Raw genomic sequence first — 16752 nt, forward strand, 5'->3', positions numbered from 1 at the left:
TGATGATACTGCCACTTACCACCCCCCACCACCCCCCCCCCCCCCCCCCCCCCCCCCCCCCCCCCCCCCCCAACCACACACCACACAATCACAGATCAAGTTCACAAGCCTTTAAAAAAAAAAGGGATTTAGGTTCAGCCACAGTTCATCAAATGTCTCAGGATCACAAATTTTCTATGAATGTGCAGTGTCCTGACAACAATCAGTTCAGAAATTTTCATTAAACCGTTAGTCAATAACGCTCAATCAATCAGCCGCTCCTGTGCTGAAGTGAAATGGGGGATAAAAGATACATTATTCCACTGTATATGCAATCAGCCATCTGCTGTAATATTGTATTGACTGTTAAAGTTAGCTCATTATTACCTCACTCCAATAAAGCGTAGTATTTTTTTAGAAAGGGGAAAAAAAAAATAATGAAAATGGCCAGAAAGTATTTTATTTTACAGTATTTGCATAAGCAGTCCTGAACGCTGGGATCAGCGAAACCACAAGGATCGCAGTTTGTACACAGAAAGCTGCGGAAATTGTGTACAGTTTCAATACCGGCAGCTTGCGAAAGTACAATCCAATGTACCATATATATATTGTACTGATGAAATAAGATGGGTTTAGATTCTCAAAAAGTTATAAATATTACAGTGTGTATGTTTCTTTGATTGATGCATGTACTCCTTGGATTATTTTCAAATGGTATCATTAATACATACATTTTTTTGGCTTTTAAAAATACGTCATCTATAATAATTGTAATGGCCAAAAACTCATAAATGGGAATCGTCAAGAATTTGGAACTGAATGCTCTAAAAAATGGAAGAAAAATAAGCTGGAATGGGTACAGTGAAGATGTACAAAGATGTACAAAAAAGGACCTGAGCTATAGGGAGAGGTTGAGCATGCTTGACCATTCCTTGGAGCGCATTGGCTAGTATGTTACGTTCATGACGAATGGAGTTAGAAGGTAGTTGAGGCCCTTGTGGCTATATTAAAGGATGTGGCCCTTGTGGGGGGGATCAGGGGGTATGGAGAGAAGGCAGGTACGGGATACTGAGTTGGATGATCAGCCATGATCATATTGAATGGCGGAATGGCCTACTCCTGCACCTATTTTCTATGTTTCTATGTAAACACACAGAGTCTTTTACCCAGAGTAGGGGAATCGAGAACCAGAGGACATTGGTTTCACCTCCAGATTCATGGACAGTTTCTTCCCAGCTGTTATCATGCAACTGAACCATCCTATCAACAACTAGAGAGCGGTCTTGAGCTATTGTCCACCTCACTGGAGACCCCCGGGACTATCGTTAATCAGACTTTACTGGACTTTATCTTTCAGTAAAAGTTATTCCATTTATCATGTGTCTGTGGATGGCTCGATTGTAATCACGTATTGTTTTGCCATTGACTGGTTAACACACAGCAAAAGCTTTTCACTGTACCTCGCTGCACGTGACAATAAGCTAAACTAAACTTAATAGGTAAAAGGTGAGAGGGGAAAGATTTAATAGGAACCTGAGGGGCAACATTTTTACACAAATGTGGCAGGTGTTTGGAACAACCAGAGGAGGTACTTGAGGCACCTATTATAACAAGGTTTAAGAAACATTTAAGAAAGAACTGGAGAAGCTGGAAAAATCAAAGGTAGACAAAAATGAAGGAGAAACTCAGCGGGTGAGGCAGCATCTATGGAGCGAAGGAAATAGGTCTCGACCTGAAACGTCACCTATTACTTCGCTCCATAGATGCTGCCTCACCCGCTGATTTTCTCCAGCATTTTTGCCTACCTTAAGAAACATTTAGATAGGCATAATAGATAGGAGAGGTTTAGAGGGATATGGGCCAAACGCAGGCAGGTAGCACTAATATAAATGGGACATGTTGGTCGGTGTGGGTAAGTTGGGGCGAAGGGCCTGTTTCCACACTGTAAGACTCGATGGCTCTCTATGAATCTATAATCTTGCTACAAGATGATGACTTTTACCCAGGATAGAGGATTTGAGAACCAAAGGACCTAAGCTTAATGCGAGTGGGGAAAGATTAAAAATGAAACTGAGAGTCAACTTTTTCCATTTAGACCAGTGGTTCCCAATGTGGGACGTACGCCCCACAGGGGGGCAATTTGATTTTTAAGGGGGGCAATTGAGCGCGACTGAGGTCTGGGTCCAAATTTTCGATTTTTATTTTTTAGGATTTTCCATCAGGTAAACATATGTAGTTTATGTTTCAGATGTTATTTTGAGTAAATAATTTTTTTGGGGTAAAAAAGGTCTTTATTGTGTAGTTATTACAACCAAGGTATTGGCGTTTTAAGCTTCTTCAGCTGAAACGGAGTTCACTTTTTAAATGATAAGAATTATATATCACCACATGGGGGGGGGGGGGGGGGGCATCAGGATTTTAGAGGTGATTAGGTGGGGCATGGCCAAAAAAAGGTTGGGAACCACTGATTTAGACGATGGTGGGTATATGGAAAGAGCTGCCAGAAGATGAAGCAAGTACAATAACACCATTTAAAAGATATTTGGACAGGAACATGGATAGGAAAAGGTTTCTAAGGATGTGGGCCATATGCAGGCAGGTGGGACGAGAGTAGATGGGACATGTTGGGTGATGTGGGTAACGTGAGCAAGTAAATGGGACTAGCTGAGATGGGTCATCTTGGTCAGCACAGACACAACGTGCTGGAGTAACTCAGCAGGTCAGGCAGCAAAGGTAGGTGACGTTCCTTGTCATGACCAATTAGACTTTACTTTAGAGATACAGTGAGGAAACAGGCACCACGGCAACCAGCGATCACCCTGTACATCAGCACCACCCTACACCCTAGGGACAATTTACATTTTTTTTTAACAAAAGCCAATTAACCTACAAACCTGCACGTCTTTGGAATGTGGGAGGAAATCGGAGCACCCAGAGAAACCTCACGTGGTCACGGGGAGCACGTACAAACTCCGTACAGACAGCGCCCGTAGTCAGGAACAAACCCGGGTCTCTGGCGCTATGAGGCGGCAAATCTACCGCTGCACCATCGTGCCGTCCCCCTAATCTAGAATTGATTTGGTAAACGGAAATCCTCATGAGTACATTCTGTAAACAAAGCAAAGATCTGAGCTAAGCTGAAGTGTAGAAAGTCCCACGACCATACAAATCGCCATCCTCTCGGACTGCTGCACTAACAAACAAAGACTAATGGCTAAGCCTGCTCTCAACATGTCAAGCTACTTTATAGTTTATTTATTCACTGGAAAGACGCCTAAAATCCTCTAAATGTGGCTCCCTCATTACCTGCAGCAACCTCCTATTATATGGCAAAATGATTTATTACTTATTCACAGTGGCGCAGTGGTAGAGTTGCTCCTTACAGCACCAGAGACCCAGGTTCGATCCTGACAGCGGGTGCTGTCTGTACAGAGTTTGTACGTTCTCCCTGGGACTACGTGGGTTTTCTCTTGATGCTCCGGTTTCCTCCCACACTCCAAAGACGTGCAGGTTTGCAGGTTAATTGGCTTCTGTGAATTGTCACAAGTGAGTAGGATAGAACCAGTGTACAGGTGATCTTTGGTCGGCGAGAACTCAATAGACAATAGACAATAGGTGCAGGAGTAGGCCATTCGGCCCTTCGAGCCAGCACTGCAATTTACTGTGATCATGGCTGATCATCCCCAATCAGTACCCCATTCCTGCCTTCTACCCATATCCCTTGACTCCACTATCTTGAAGAGCTCTATCTAACTCTCTCTTGAAAACATCCAGAGAATTGGCCTCTACTGCCTTCTGTGGCAGAGAATTCCACAGATTCACAACTCCCTGGGTGAAACAGTTTTTCCTCATCTCCGTTCTAAATGGCCTACCCCTTATTCCTAAACTGTGGCCCCTGGTTCTGGACTCCCCCAACATCAGGAACCTGTTTCCTGCCTCCAGCATGTCCAATCCCTTAATAATCATATATATCTCAATAAGATCCCCTCTCATCCTTCCAAATTCCAGTGTATACGAGCCCAGCCGCTCCATTCTTCAAACATATGACAGTCCCGCCATCTCGGGAATTAACCTTGTGAATCTACGCTGCACTCCCTCAATTGCAAGAATGTCCTTCCTCAAATTTGGATACCAAAAACTGCACACAATACTCTAGGTGTGGTCTCACTAGGGGCCCTGTACAACTGCAGAGGGACCTCTTTGCTCCGATACTCAACTCCTCTTGTTATGAAGGCCAACATGCCATTAGCTTTCTTCACTGCCTGCTGCATCTGAATGCTCGGTGGGTCGAAGCGCCTGTTTCCATGCTGTGTCTCTAACTAATTAACTATTCTCAAGATGATAATTACAGACCTTGCATTGTTGCCCCTGCGTTGCAGGTGGAACTGAGATGTTTTGATCAGCTGGGTGATCAAAGTGCTGTTCAATAGAGAAGTCAAGGATTAGAACCAACAACAATGGATACACATCTAGTTCAACATGTTGGTAGCTGGTATTAAGACATTGTGGTGGATATGCTCTTGTCGTCTACTGGATGGTAGAACTCACAAGGGTTTGAAGATGCTAGTGTGGGGACACCCAGTAAATTGCTTCATTGCATTTTATACATAGTACCCACTATTGACACAGTCTGAAGAAGGGTCTCGACCCAAAACGTCACCCATTCCTTCTCTCCAGAGATGCTGCCTGTCCCGCTGAGGTACTCCAGCATTTTGTGTCCACCTTCAATTTAAACCAGCATCTGCAGTTCTCTCCTCCACCATAGTGATCGGAGTGAATATTTAGAACAATGAATGAAGTGTGCGCCAAGTAAAAGTTAAATAAAAATGAATCAAAAAACAAAAGTAGTTCAGTTTAGTTGAGTTTCTTTATTATTGTCGCGTGTATCAAGGTGCAATTAAAAGCTTTTATTCACTACTATCCAGTAAAAGAAACTACTGTACACGATTGAATGTAGTCAAGAGTCCACAGTGTACCACTAAACGATAAAAGGTACAACATTTAGTGCAAGGCATAACACTGAAGTCGAATAAAGTCAGATTAAAGATGAGCTCAACAGTCTCCAATGAGGTAGATGGGAGGCCAGGGTTGCCTTCTAGCTGATGAGAGGATGGTTCAGTTGCTTGATAACAGTTGGGAGGAAACTGTTCCTGAATCTGGAGGTAGTTATTCTTCTTTAGTCAGAGGGTAGTTAATCTGTGGAGCTCATTGCCACAGAGGGCTGTGGAGGCCAAGTCAGTGGATATTTTTACGGCAGAGATAGACAAATTCTTGATTAGAACTGGCGTCAAGGGTTATGGGGTGAAGGCAGGAACATGGGATTAAAAGGCAGAGATCAGCCACGATTGAATGGCGGAATAGACTCGATGGGCCGAATGGCCCAATTCTACTCCTATAACTTGTGAACGTATGTGTTTTCAAACTTCAGCAACTCTTGCCTGATGGTAGAAAGGTGAAGAGGGGAGTGACTGGGGAGAGATTGATCCTTGATTATGACTTTAAAATTACTTTATCCTGGGTAGCAAGGAACTTCTGCTGAATGTGGTGGTGGAAACAGATTGGAAAGTGGCATTTAAGAGGCTTTTAGAAAAGGCACATGAATGTACAGGAGTGGTGGGATATGGATTGTGTGCAGGAAAATTAGATTAGTTTGATATGGCATTGTGTTCAGCACAGACCTTGTGGGCCTGAGGGCTTGTTCCTGTGTTGTATTGTTCTATGTCCTATGTTCTAACATAAAGTCATGACTCAGTGATCAGGGTTAACTACCCTAGAAACCACAATCTGTTTCCCTGTACGAGTCCTGGGATCACATCCAATGCAGCAACTCGTCCCCAAATGCCCAGCTGCCTCTATTAGTTATCTCAAACTCAAGCTTCCAAGAAGAACTCATTTCAATCCAGATTCTTCAATCCTACATCTTGAGCAGACAATCAGCTCGGCACGATGGCACAGCGGTAGAGCTGCTGCCTTACAGCGCCAAGAGACCCGGGTTCCATCTTGACTACGGGTGCTGTCTGTGTGGAGTTTGTACGTTCTCCCCGTGACCTGCGTGGGTTTTCTCCGGGTGCTCCAGTTTCCTCCCACACTCCAAAGACGTACAGGTTTGTAGGCTGATTGGCCTGGTCGAATGGTAAATTGTCCCCAGTGTGTAGGATAGAGCTAGTGTATGGGGTCAACGCGGACTCGGTGGGCCGAAGGGCCTGTTTCCGTGCTGTATCTCTAAAAACTAAAGCCAAAGGACAACAAGGAATGACGATCGGCAAATCCATCAACTCCGAACATTGTTACATTGGAAACTGTGCAACTCTAAAGGGCCTGTCCCACTGTACGAGGTAATTCAAGAGTTCTCCCGAGTTTTCCCCTGATTCCAGCTCGGAGAATGCCCGTAGCGGGTCCGTAGGAGTTCATAGATGTCTCGTAGCGGCTCGTACGACTAAAAAGTAACAATTCTTTTTAATCACGAGTATTTTTTTTTTACTCGTGGCCATTTTTCACTGTTGAAAAAACGTCACGAGTTTACCGGATTTCCCGAGTACCTACCGTTAGCATTACGAGCCACTACGACACATCCACGAACTCCTACGGACCCCTACGGACATTCTCCGAGTTCGAATCATGGGAAAACTCGGGAGAACTCTTGAATTACCTCGTACAGTGGGACAGGCCCTTTAATATGTCCCTGATCTTTCATGTAGTTTAATTTCTGATTGAACAGCATAACACACAGGCATAGCATGGCACTGGGCAATTCAATCATATTAGGCATTTGATTTTTTTAAAGTACGTCTCCACATTGAGAGGGAACGGGGAAACCCATCAGGCCTTTCTGCTTTGCCCACTTCTGATTCCCACCATTTCCCTACTCTTGAATTAACCTCCAAACTTACTTGGAGCTTGTTTGGAAAGATCAAATGGACTCTCCTCATTAAATAAAAAAATTAGCTAACAAACCAATCAAAGTACTATTATTATTATTATATAACTGTGATCGAGTCCTATTACAATGCATTTGAATGCGGGTAGTGCAATGGCTTTAGTCTTTAGAGATACAGCGCAAAATCAGGCCCTTCGTCCCATCGAGTGCGTGCTGACCAGCGATCACCCCATACACTAGCACTGTCCTACACACAACGGACAATGTACAATTTTACCAAAGCCAAACAACCTAAAAAACTGCTCTCTTCGGGTCAGGACCTTCCTTCATTCTGGAGAAGGGTCCTGACCCGAAACGTTTTTCTCCACAAATAGACGTTGCCTGGCTCGATGAGTTACCCCAGCGTTTTGTTTAAGTGATGTTGTCCATATTTATTGCCATCGGGTTGAGCTGTCCTGAAAGAAACAGTTATGAGCAATTAACACATTGGTACCTTGGAGACAGTGCTCCCAGAACAGGTGTTGTTCATAAGCATTGTAATGCCTGAGGGAGGGCAGTGTTGCACCTTTTTACTTTGTCTTGTAGTCAGGCATAAATAATGCACGGTGCCAGGCAGGTAAGCATGAAATCCGAACGTGGTTTGCCACATTGTGTGAAAGAACACAACAAGCGTTAAAGACCCTTGTGAATGAACCAGCCGCAAACACTCAGCTCTCAAATGCAACCTGTTGGCTCATTTTCTTTACGGAAATCACCTTTCACAGTTTTGTCCTCTGGCCGAGGTAGATAATGAATTTACATCCATACATCGAAAGGCCAAGTGTATTCACACACATTTTTGCTAGATAATTTAAATATAGTTTAAATACTATTTTGAGCATCGGGGCGGCACGGTGGCGGTGCGGTAGAGTTGCTGCCTTACGGCGCCTGTGATCCGGATTCGATCTTCACCACGGGTGCTGTCTGTATGGAGTTTGCAGGTTCATGGCCACATGGGTTTTCTCTGGGTACTCCAGTTTCCCCTCAGACCAATTGTCGCTCGTGTGTAGGATAGTGTTAGTGTACGGGGTGATCACTGGTCAACGCGGACTCTGTGTCTACTTTCACACATGTAAGACACCTGAATGATACTTATGGCTTTTACTTAACTTCTAAAAGAAAATCACCATGTTCACTTTAAGTATACACTAAAGAAGTACAATTATGATGTACAGCAGAAGCAAAGAACTGCAGATGCAGGCTCATAAGGTCATAAGTGATAGGAGCAGAATTAGGCCATTTGGCCCATCAAACCTACTGCACCATTCAATCATGGCTGATCTATCTCTCTCTCCCAACCCCATTCTCCTGCCTTCTCCCCATAACCCCTGATACCCGTACTAATCAATAATCTATCTATCTCTGCCTTAAAAATATCCACAGCCTCTTGTGCAATGAATTCCACAGATTCACCACCCTCTGATTGAATACACAAAGAGACAGAAATGATTATTGAAAATATTTGTTGACTTTCTTCACCAATAATGGCTATTATTTAACTAAACTGGTGTTAAATTAAACGTTTTCATTCAAATATTAAATATCAGCTCATTATTTATCTTGTAGGTTCCGGATTGTATTCTTCTAAGGGTCAACAGTGCAAGTGTCCCGTCGCCAATGAAATGTCTTTTTAAAGGTGGATACAACAACTGATCTGAAGCACAATCTTGACATCACAAAGATATCTCTGCAGTATTCCACGAGCAACATGTCCAAAGACGAGGTAAGCTGCAAGAATAGTGCGGTTTGTAGGCACAAGGAACGCAAGCCAAAGAAGCCACATTACATCCCCAGGCCATGGGGGAAACCATACAACTACAAATGCTTCCAATGCCCCTTCACCTGCATGGAGAAATCGCACCTTTACAACCACATGAAGTACAGCTTGTGTAAAAACTCCCTCTCGCTGCTGATAGAGTCGGACTGGCCTTACAAGAAGAACAACATTCTCAATTCTGATCTCCGCTTGCTGCAAGGCGCGATGGACCCGGGGCGGTCGGAGAAACGCAGACTGGAATTGGAAAGCAGCGACGATGTCTCCATTGCAGGTGACACTTCTATCAAAGGCGCCGACAGGTGGGACGCCTGCAGAGCCAGCGTTGAGCTAAGCACTTTGGAAGGACCTGACAAACGGACGTGCCCCTCAAGAGAAAGAGAGAAAGTTGGCTTCGGCACGGAACCGAAATCAACGGACCACTCCAAGAAAACGCAGGAGGCAAGGTGTTTACCCAACGCTGACCTACACACGCCCTCCAGAAGCAAAATGGCCAAACTGAGCAAAAAGGCCGAGACTGATTTCATTATAACTGATGTCTTTTCCCTGAAGGACTCGGTCATGAAGAATAAGGTTTTACCAGCTGCGGGACTGGAAGCCAAGCTAAAACACTACAAGCTTCCGAGGAACTGTGTGAGCAGTAATGGGATTCTCATGGAACAGTGGAAGCTGGTCACATCTGGGCAGAGAAAGCACGCAGCTGACATTTCTTCATCGTGTACTGAGACAAATATAATTCCGTGCTACCCACCACCGGCGTACAGCGACTACCAAGAGCCGCAGGGATTGAATCTCTCAGTGCTCGGGGTCAATTACCCCATGAACCACAGTCTGTTCTCCTATTTGAGTCCTGCCATCAATCCCAACGGAACGACACCTGCACAGGTGGCTCAGCTGCCTTTCCTCGGCTCCTCAGCTCAGTTAGTCCACCCACAGTCTGGGCATTTGCAACCTGCACATCTCCCAGGACGGTCTCCAATCCCACCTAGGTTCTTCTACCCCCTGTTATTCGAGCAGACCCTCAGCACGGCGGAGAATAGATCGACAACCAGCCACAATGACCAGGACCTAACAAACCCGGCGGCTGCAAATATCCTTGCATCGCGGGCACTCGATATTCCCAACAAAGCCTATTTGCGTAAGGTTCCCATCTTAAGGCCTCATGTGAGCAAACCTTCTGTGCAGGCGGACGGCAGTTCAGCTGAAGCCAACTACAAGTCCTTCTTGGCACGGGCCCCTGACCAGAAATACCCGACGCCCACCGCAGTAACTCACAAAAACGCATTTGTGTACAACTCTCCAACTTGTAAAAACTCCCGGGACACCGAGGACAGGTTTATCAAACCAACGATTGTAAAGAACCAAGAGACGTCTTTGACGGTTTCCCCAAGAACAAGCGAAACATCAGCAAGCCTGGAGGAAACAAAAGACAATCCAAGCCAGTCAACGTTACTGTCGGTTCCTCTTTCATCCGAAAATTCCAAGCAGCCAGACAATAGGTTAGTTCACAAAAGTTTTACGAGGATGTTGCCGGGACGCGAGGGCCTGAGCTATAGGGAGAGGTTGAGCAGGCTAGGACTCTATTCCTTGGAACACAGGAGGATGAATAAGAATAACGAATAAGTTGAGTTTATTGGCCAAGTATTCACATACAAGGAATTTGCCTTGGTGCTCCGCCCGCAAGTGACAACATGGCATACAGTGACAGTTAGGAGTGGAGTGATCTTAGTACAACATCATGTGCGGAGGAGATTACAGTCTCTTGCCCAGAGTAGGGGAATCGAGAACCAGAGGACATAGGTTTAAGGCGAGGGGGGGGGAAATATTTAATAGGAACCTGAGGGGTAACTTTTTCACACAAAGGGTGATGGGTGTATGGAACGGGCTGCCAGAGGAGGTAGTTGAGGCAGGTACTATCGCATTGTTTAACACACATTTAGACAAGTACATGCATAGGGCAGGTTTAGAGGGATATGGGTCAAATGCAGGCAGGTGGGACATGTTTGCCGGTGTGGGCATGTTGGGCCGAAGGGCCTGTTTCCGCACTATATGACTATGACTATAATAAACATAAAATAAAATGCTCACCTTAGACTTTACTTTAGAGATACGGAAGCAGGCCCTTCAGTCCATCGAGTCCGCGACAACCTGCAATCACCGCGTACACTAGCACTATCCTACACACTAGGGACAACTTACAATTTTTTTACCAAAGCCAATTAACCTACAAACCTATATGTCCTTGGAGTGTGGGAAGAAAGCAGAGCACCAGGAGAAGACCCACGTGGTCACAGGGGAGAACGTACAAACACAGTACAGACAGCACCCCTAGTCAGGATCGAACCGAGGTCCCTGGCTCCGTGAGGCAGCAACGCTACAGCTGCGCTGCTGTGTTGCACCTTTGTGTTTCAGTTACTGCTCGAACTGGGTGAACATGTTTCCTCCTACACACCTTAAACATTCAAAGGTCTTTTATTGTCACGTGTACCAATTAAAGTACCGTGATATTTGATTTACCATGCAGCCATACTAAAATAAGAAACAAGACACACAACTACATAGAAGTTAACATAAGCATCCACCACAGTGGATTCCCACATTCCTCACTGTGATGGAAGGCAATAAAGTCCAATCTTCTTCCTCATTCTCCCGTAGTCGGGAGCGGTCGAAGCTCCCGTTGCCGGCGATTGAAGCCCCCGCGTTGGGGCGATCAAAGTCCCCTGCGACTTGGAGCTCCCGAAGTTGGTCTCTAACCAGGGACCGCGAGTTCCATGATGTTAAAGACCGCAGGCTCCCGCGGTTAGAGCTCCCAAAGTCGGTCTCCAACAGAGGCCGCCAACTCCTCGCTGTTAGGCCACAGTGTGGATGGAGATACGATATGGAAAAAATTGCAACTCCGTCGAGGTAAGAGATTTTAAAAAAAGTTTCCCCCAACCCCCCCACATAAAACAAGCTAAAGAACACTAAAACATACATTTAACACATACTATAAGACAAAAAAGAAAGGAGGGAGGGACAGACAGATTGTTGGCAAGGCAGCCATTACCTCAGGTGGAATATGGTGACTCTCTGCGTGGACCTTTTGTGCTCGTGTGTAATATGGGCCCGTGGTGGAATCTCTGTTCAGATCAAAGACTCCATTTTGTTGGCATAACCCTAACTTTACATTTTTCTCACCAGTGAGCCGCCTTGCATCGAGAGCATTTTGTCATCGTACCAAAAGATGCCACCACAATGGACCACAGAACTGGAGGAAACGCCAAAGGAAAATCAAAGGAGAAGCCCTGAGTTCAGAAAGTTGTCCCCAACTGCAACTTCCCCAGTAAGTAACAACCTCTGCAAATCGGGTAAAGCATCTAACTGTCTTCAGACAGGCAAAGAGACGAATGGCTCTGTGGTGCTGATAAACGACCTTTGTAAAGTCATCCACGAATACCAAGATGTTGAAGAGAAGTTGTGCTTTGTGGTCGATGAGGATACACCCGGCCAGAAACAACTCAGGGGACAACTAACTAAGATTAGAAAAGAATTATACCACATCCGCCAGGTATTGGAGAAGACATCCAAGCAACATGAAGGACCCTTGGACCTCTCTGTCAAGAAGTCACAGGATGGGGTTGTGGGGAACCGTAAGAACAGCGAATGCCCGGAAGAAACGTTCGAAAATTGCGGCACGCGGGTAGCGGGCCTAGGCCGAGCGGAGCAAAGTGCGGGCACACGTGCAGAAAGCGCAGTGAGCAAAGCGAAAGCAACGCAAAACTGTTACGCAAACGCTGACAACAAGTCGTCGGATTCGTGCGTGAAAGTGCACGGGTTTGAAAGACTGGGAACCTCCCCGGAAATGGACACCGTCGCCACTCACAGGGCAGATCTAGCGAGAGCCAGCGGCCCTCAGCTGCCAAAGAGCATTTCAACAGAGACTACATTCACAAACAGAGCAACCAAGTGCGAAGCAGACTCCAGTGTACCTCTGAGTGCTGAGGGGAAGTTTATTTCACACCCGCTGCCAATGGCTGAGGAGAGCTGCAGCAAGGGTGAGGCTTTGAAAAGGGCACCGTCAGGTGATGATCAGAAGGGGGGGATGAAAGTTGTGTGTACTCACCCCTTCAGTGGCAGATAGGTTAGGATCAATAAAACAGAATAGGATAGTATGAGCCCAGCAATGTGAAGATAAGAGCACAGTGGTTGTGTCGGTAATTAGACAGAATGGCTTCATTAACGGCCAGCACTGGAACAGGTTTAGTTTAGTTTAGAGATACAGCGCGGAAACAGGCCCTTCGGCCCACCGAGTCCGCGCCGACCAGCGATCACCCCGTACACTAGCGCTATCCTACACACACTAGGGACAATGTACACTTTTTAACCAAAGCCAATTAACCTACGAACCTGCACGTCTTTGTAGTGTGGGAAAAACCCACACGGGTCACGGGGAGAACGTAGAAACTCTGTACAGGCAGCACCCGTAGTCAGGATCGAACCGGCGTCTAAGGCAGTAGCTCTACCGCTGCGCCTCTACACAATATCTGAAATGAACAGAACAGCACGGCACAGAAACAGGCCCTGTGGCTTCCGATGTCCATGCCGAACATGAAGCAGAGTGAAACTAATCTCCTATACCAGCACATGACCCATCTCTCTCCATTCACTGCATTTCCAAAGTCAAAGTCAAAGTAGCCTTTATTGTTATTCAGACCTTACAGTCTGAACGGAATTTCATTTCCTTGCAGTCCTACATATAGTAAAAATGACAAAAACACACAATAAACACAAATTAACATCCACCACAGTGAGTTCACCAGGCACCTCCTCACTGTGATGGAAGGCAACAGTCTTAAGCCCTTGTCTCTTCCCTTCTTGTTCTTCCTCTGCGCCGAGGTGATCTAGGCTTCTGATGCTGTGACCCCGCCGGGTGATGGGGAGTAATGTCAGTCCCGCGGCTGAATCCGAGCTCCGCTCCGCTCCAAATGGTGGGTCCATTTAAAAGCCTCTTAAACGTCACTATCGTATCTGCCTCCATCACCACCCCTGGTAATGTGTCCCAGGTGCCCGCCACCCCCTATCCAAAAAAAAAAACATGCCCCGCACATCTTCTTTCAATTTTGCCTTCTCACCTTAAAATAACAGTAGAGTCTGGTTCGCTAATTAAAATAAAATAAAGTTAATCTTCCTTAAACTGCATCATTTGAACAGTTCCATTAATCTCATATTTCAAACGAAGTGCATATTATGTTCGTTATTATTCATGTTCATAACATCATAGGAGCAGAATTAGGCCATTCAGCCCATTGAGTCTATTCCGTCTTTCAATCATGGCTGATCAATCTTTCCCTCTCAACCCCATTCTCCTGCCTTCTCCACATAACCCTTGACACTTTTACTAATCAAGAATCTGTCGATGTCCTCCTTAAAAATACCCAATGACGGCCTCCACAGCCGTCTGTGGCAATGTATTCCACAGATTTATCACCCTCTGTAAAGAAATTCCTCCTCATCTCCTTTCTAAAGGTATGTTATTTTATTCTGAGGCTGTGCCCTCTGGTCTTGGACTCTCCCATTAACATCCAGTTGCTTTGCCTGTTGCATTACTGAATACAGAAAGTTATATCTTACATGCTTATAACTGTTCTAATTTATCTATAATGGACACAAAAAGTTGGAGTAACTTAGCGGGACAGGCAGCATCTCTGGAGAGAAGGAATGTGTGAAGTTTCGGGTTGAGACCCTTCTTCTCGACCCGAAACGTCACCCATTCCTGCTCTCCAGAGATACTGTCTGTCCTGCTGAGTTACTCCAGCTCTTTGTGTCTATCTTTGGTTTAAACCAGCATCTGTAGTTCCTCCATACACACTAATTTACCTATATTTTCCTGTGTTCACGCACCTGTTGACGTGTTTTGGGAAAATTACAGGGCAAAAGTCACAAAGGATCTCACATGGGTCTGAAATTGGTGCCTCGAAGTCAAGCTCAGGAACGGGTCACCATGTGGAAGGAGTGTGCGTGCTGCTAGATTGTCCCATGTTCTCAACAGCCTTCCATGGCAGCTGCCTGCAACATCATTTAAACATGCTATATCTGAATTAGTGCTTCGCAATTAAACAGTGACAATGTTCACACAGCACATCACGGTGTGAGTTTTCACGAGGCAGCTTACAGGAGTGATAATTAAAGAGGTCCTCCTTGTTATTAAAGTAAAGGGCATGAAAGGAAAAAAAACACTGCAGGGTCTGTCTCTATTACTGCTGAATGCCGGGCCCATGATACACCACTTGCCCAGATAATCAATAACGTTCTCTTTAAAGAGAGGCAACATGCAGAAATCTATTGAACCAAACACTGCAGATGCTGGTTAATACACTCTGTGTCCCTTCATGCAGAAATTTGCTCCTTTGCAGTTTAATGTAATCTGCACACTTGGATAGAATGGGTCAGAAAATAGCTACAGTACATGATCAGCGGTGCAGATGTATTGGCAGAAGATGAAGGACTAGGATGTATGCCACAGCGATTCATAGGGTAGTGTCTGTATTTTACACTGGAGATGGTGCCACGGCTAGATGGGACGATACACTCTATATGTGTTGGTTCCGCCACTGTGCTGCCATGGTCAGGAGGAAGGTAGATGCTCAAAATGCTGGAGTAACCCAGCGGGACAGGCAGCATCTCTGGAGAGAAGGAATGGGTGATGTTTCGGGTTGAGACCCTTCTTCAGGAGGGAGGACCGGCGGGCGGTGGACAGCAGAGGGAGCCCCCGAGCCCGGCCCCCCGAGGACCAGAGAGGAGGATGGAGAGAGCTGGAGATGTCGGGCACGACAACAAGGGCCGGTAAAAGAGCGAAGCGGAGTCCCACCTTCCTTCCGCGCCCTCGTGGTCGGCTGCGGGAGCCCCCCCAGCTGGGGCACAAAGGCTGAAGGTGGCCGGGCGAGGAGAGGAGAGGGACGACAGTTCGCTGGATGACCAGGAAGGAGAGCAACAGCCTGGTGCTCGTCTTGATCGGGCACCGCTCCAGAAGTCCGAGCTCACGGACCAGACTGCACTTTATAAATGGCACCAAAACCTTGCAACTCTTGCTTGTGGTCTCAGTGGACTAATTCTATACACTAAGCAAGGATTGTGCTTAGGTCAGTCATAGAGTCATACAGCGTGGAAACAGGCCCTTCCTCCTCCAGCAGCTCATTCCATGCACCTTCTTCTTTCGTGTGGCGTGCACAGCCTAAAGTTGTTGGAGAACTTGTTCTATTTGATCTTCCGTTTGTGCACGTCGAGTTGATTGCATTAGTCGAAACAGGGCGGACCACGTGAAGGTTGCAATCTTCCACCCCATTCCATGCACCCACTGCCCTTTGTATGAAAAAGTTACACTTCAGATTCCTATTAAATGATTCCCCTCACACCTTAAACCTTTAGTCCTCTGGTTCTCAATTCCCCTACCCTGGGCAAGAGACTCTGTGCGTCTACCCGATCTATTCCTCTCATGATTTTATACACCTCTATAAGATCTCCCCTCATCCTCCTGCGCTCCAAGGAATAGAGTCCTAGCCTGCTCAACCTCTCCCGACAGCTCAGATCCTCGAGTCTTGGCTTGGCAGCATCCACGTAAATCTCCTCTGCCTCCTTTCCAGCATGTGCATAGGTATGGCGATACTCCACTGAACTGTGAGCAAAAAAGACTGTGTGTCTGTACATGTGGTAACAAAAGAACTGTTGGACCATTCACAAGTCAACTTCCCTGGATGTCTTCTCATGACCTGGCTGATCAAGGATGCCCCACGTGGGGCTAACCTCCTTCGACAGAGCCTTCAAAGACTGAAGATCCCTGGCATCTCCTCCTCCGCTGATCATCACCTGCACCGTTCAGTGAAAATAGCTGTGTTCATGTGAGAGCTACACTCAGTCTTCAGGTTACACCAGGATGCATGAAAGTAATGGGCCCCACAAACAAAGTAACCTGTAAACTAGCTGTCTAGTTTATAAAGTTATACAAAGTTGGAGTCCTCCTGTGATATATTTGTCCTGAGCATGAAAATGTACTCAAACCAATTTCTATTTTTATGTCTTTGAAAAATGAATAATCCGGCTTTAAAGC

At 46.0% G+C, this 16752-nt stretch overlaps 1 protein-coding gene across 3 annotated transcripts in view; it reads left to right on the forward strand.

Moving 5' to 3' along the window:
- Positions 1–16511, forward strand: part of prr35 (proline rich 35) — a 44199-nt gene extending 27688 nt beyond the window's left edge. For all 3 annotated transcript variants that reach the window (XM_055651154.1, XM_055651155.1, XM_055651156.1), the window contains 2 exons: positions 8462–10168; positions 11850–16511. In XM_055651154.1, coding sequence (XP_055507129.1) covers positions 8604–10168; positions 11850–12789 — 2505 coding nt within the window. In that variant the 5' untranslated portion in view covers positions 8462–8603 and the 3' untranslated portion in view covers positions 12790–16511. The remainder of the gene's footprint in view (positions 1–8461; positions 10169–11849) is intronic.
- The last annotated feature ends 241 nt before the right edge of the window (positions 16512–16752 follow it).

The sequence above is a fragment of the Leucoraja erinacea genome, chromosome 20, assembly GCF_028641065.1.
Source record: "Leucoraja erinacea ecotype New England chromosome 20, Leri_hhj_1, whole genome shotgun sequence".
In the NCBI taxonomy this organism is placed as follows: Eukaryota; Metazoa; Chordata; class Chondrichthyes; order Rajiformes; family Rajidae; genus Leucoraja; species Leucoraja erinaceus.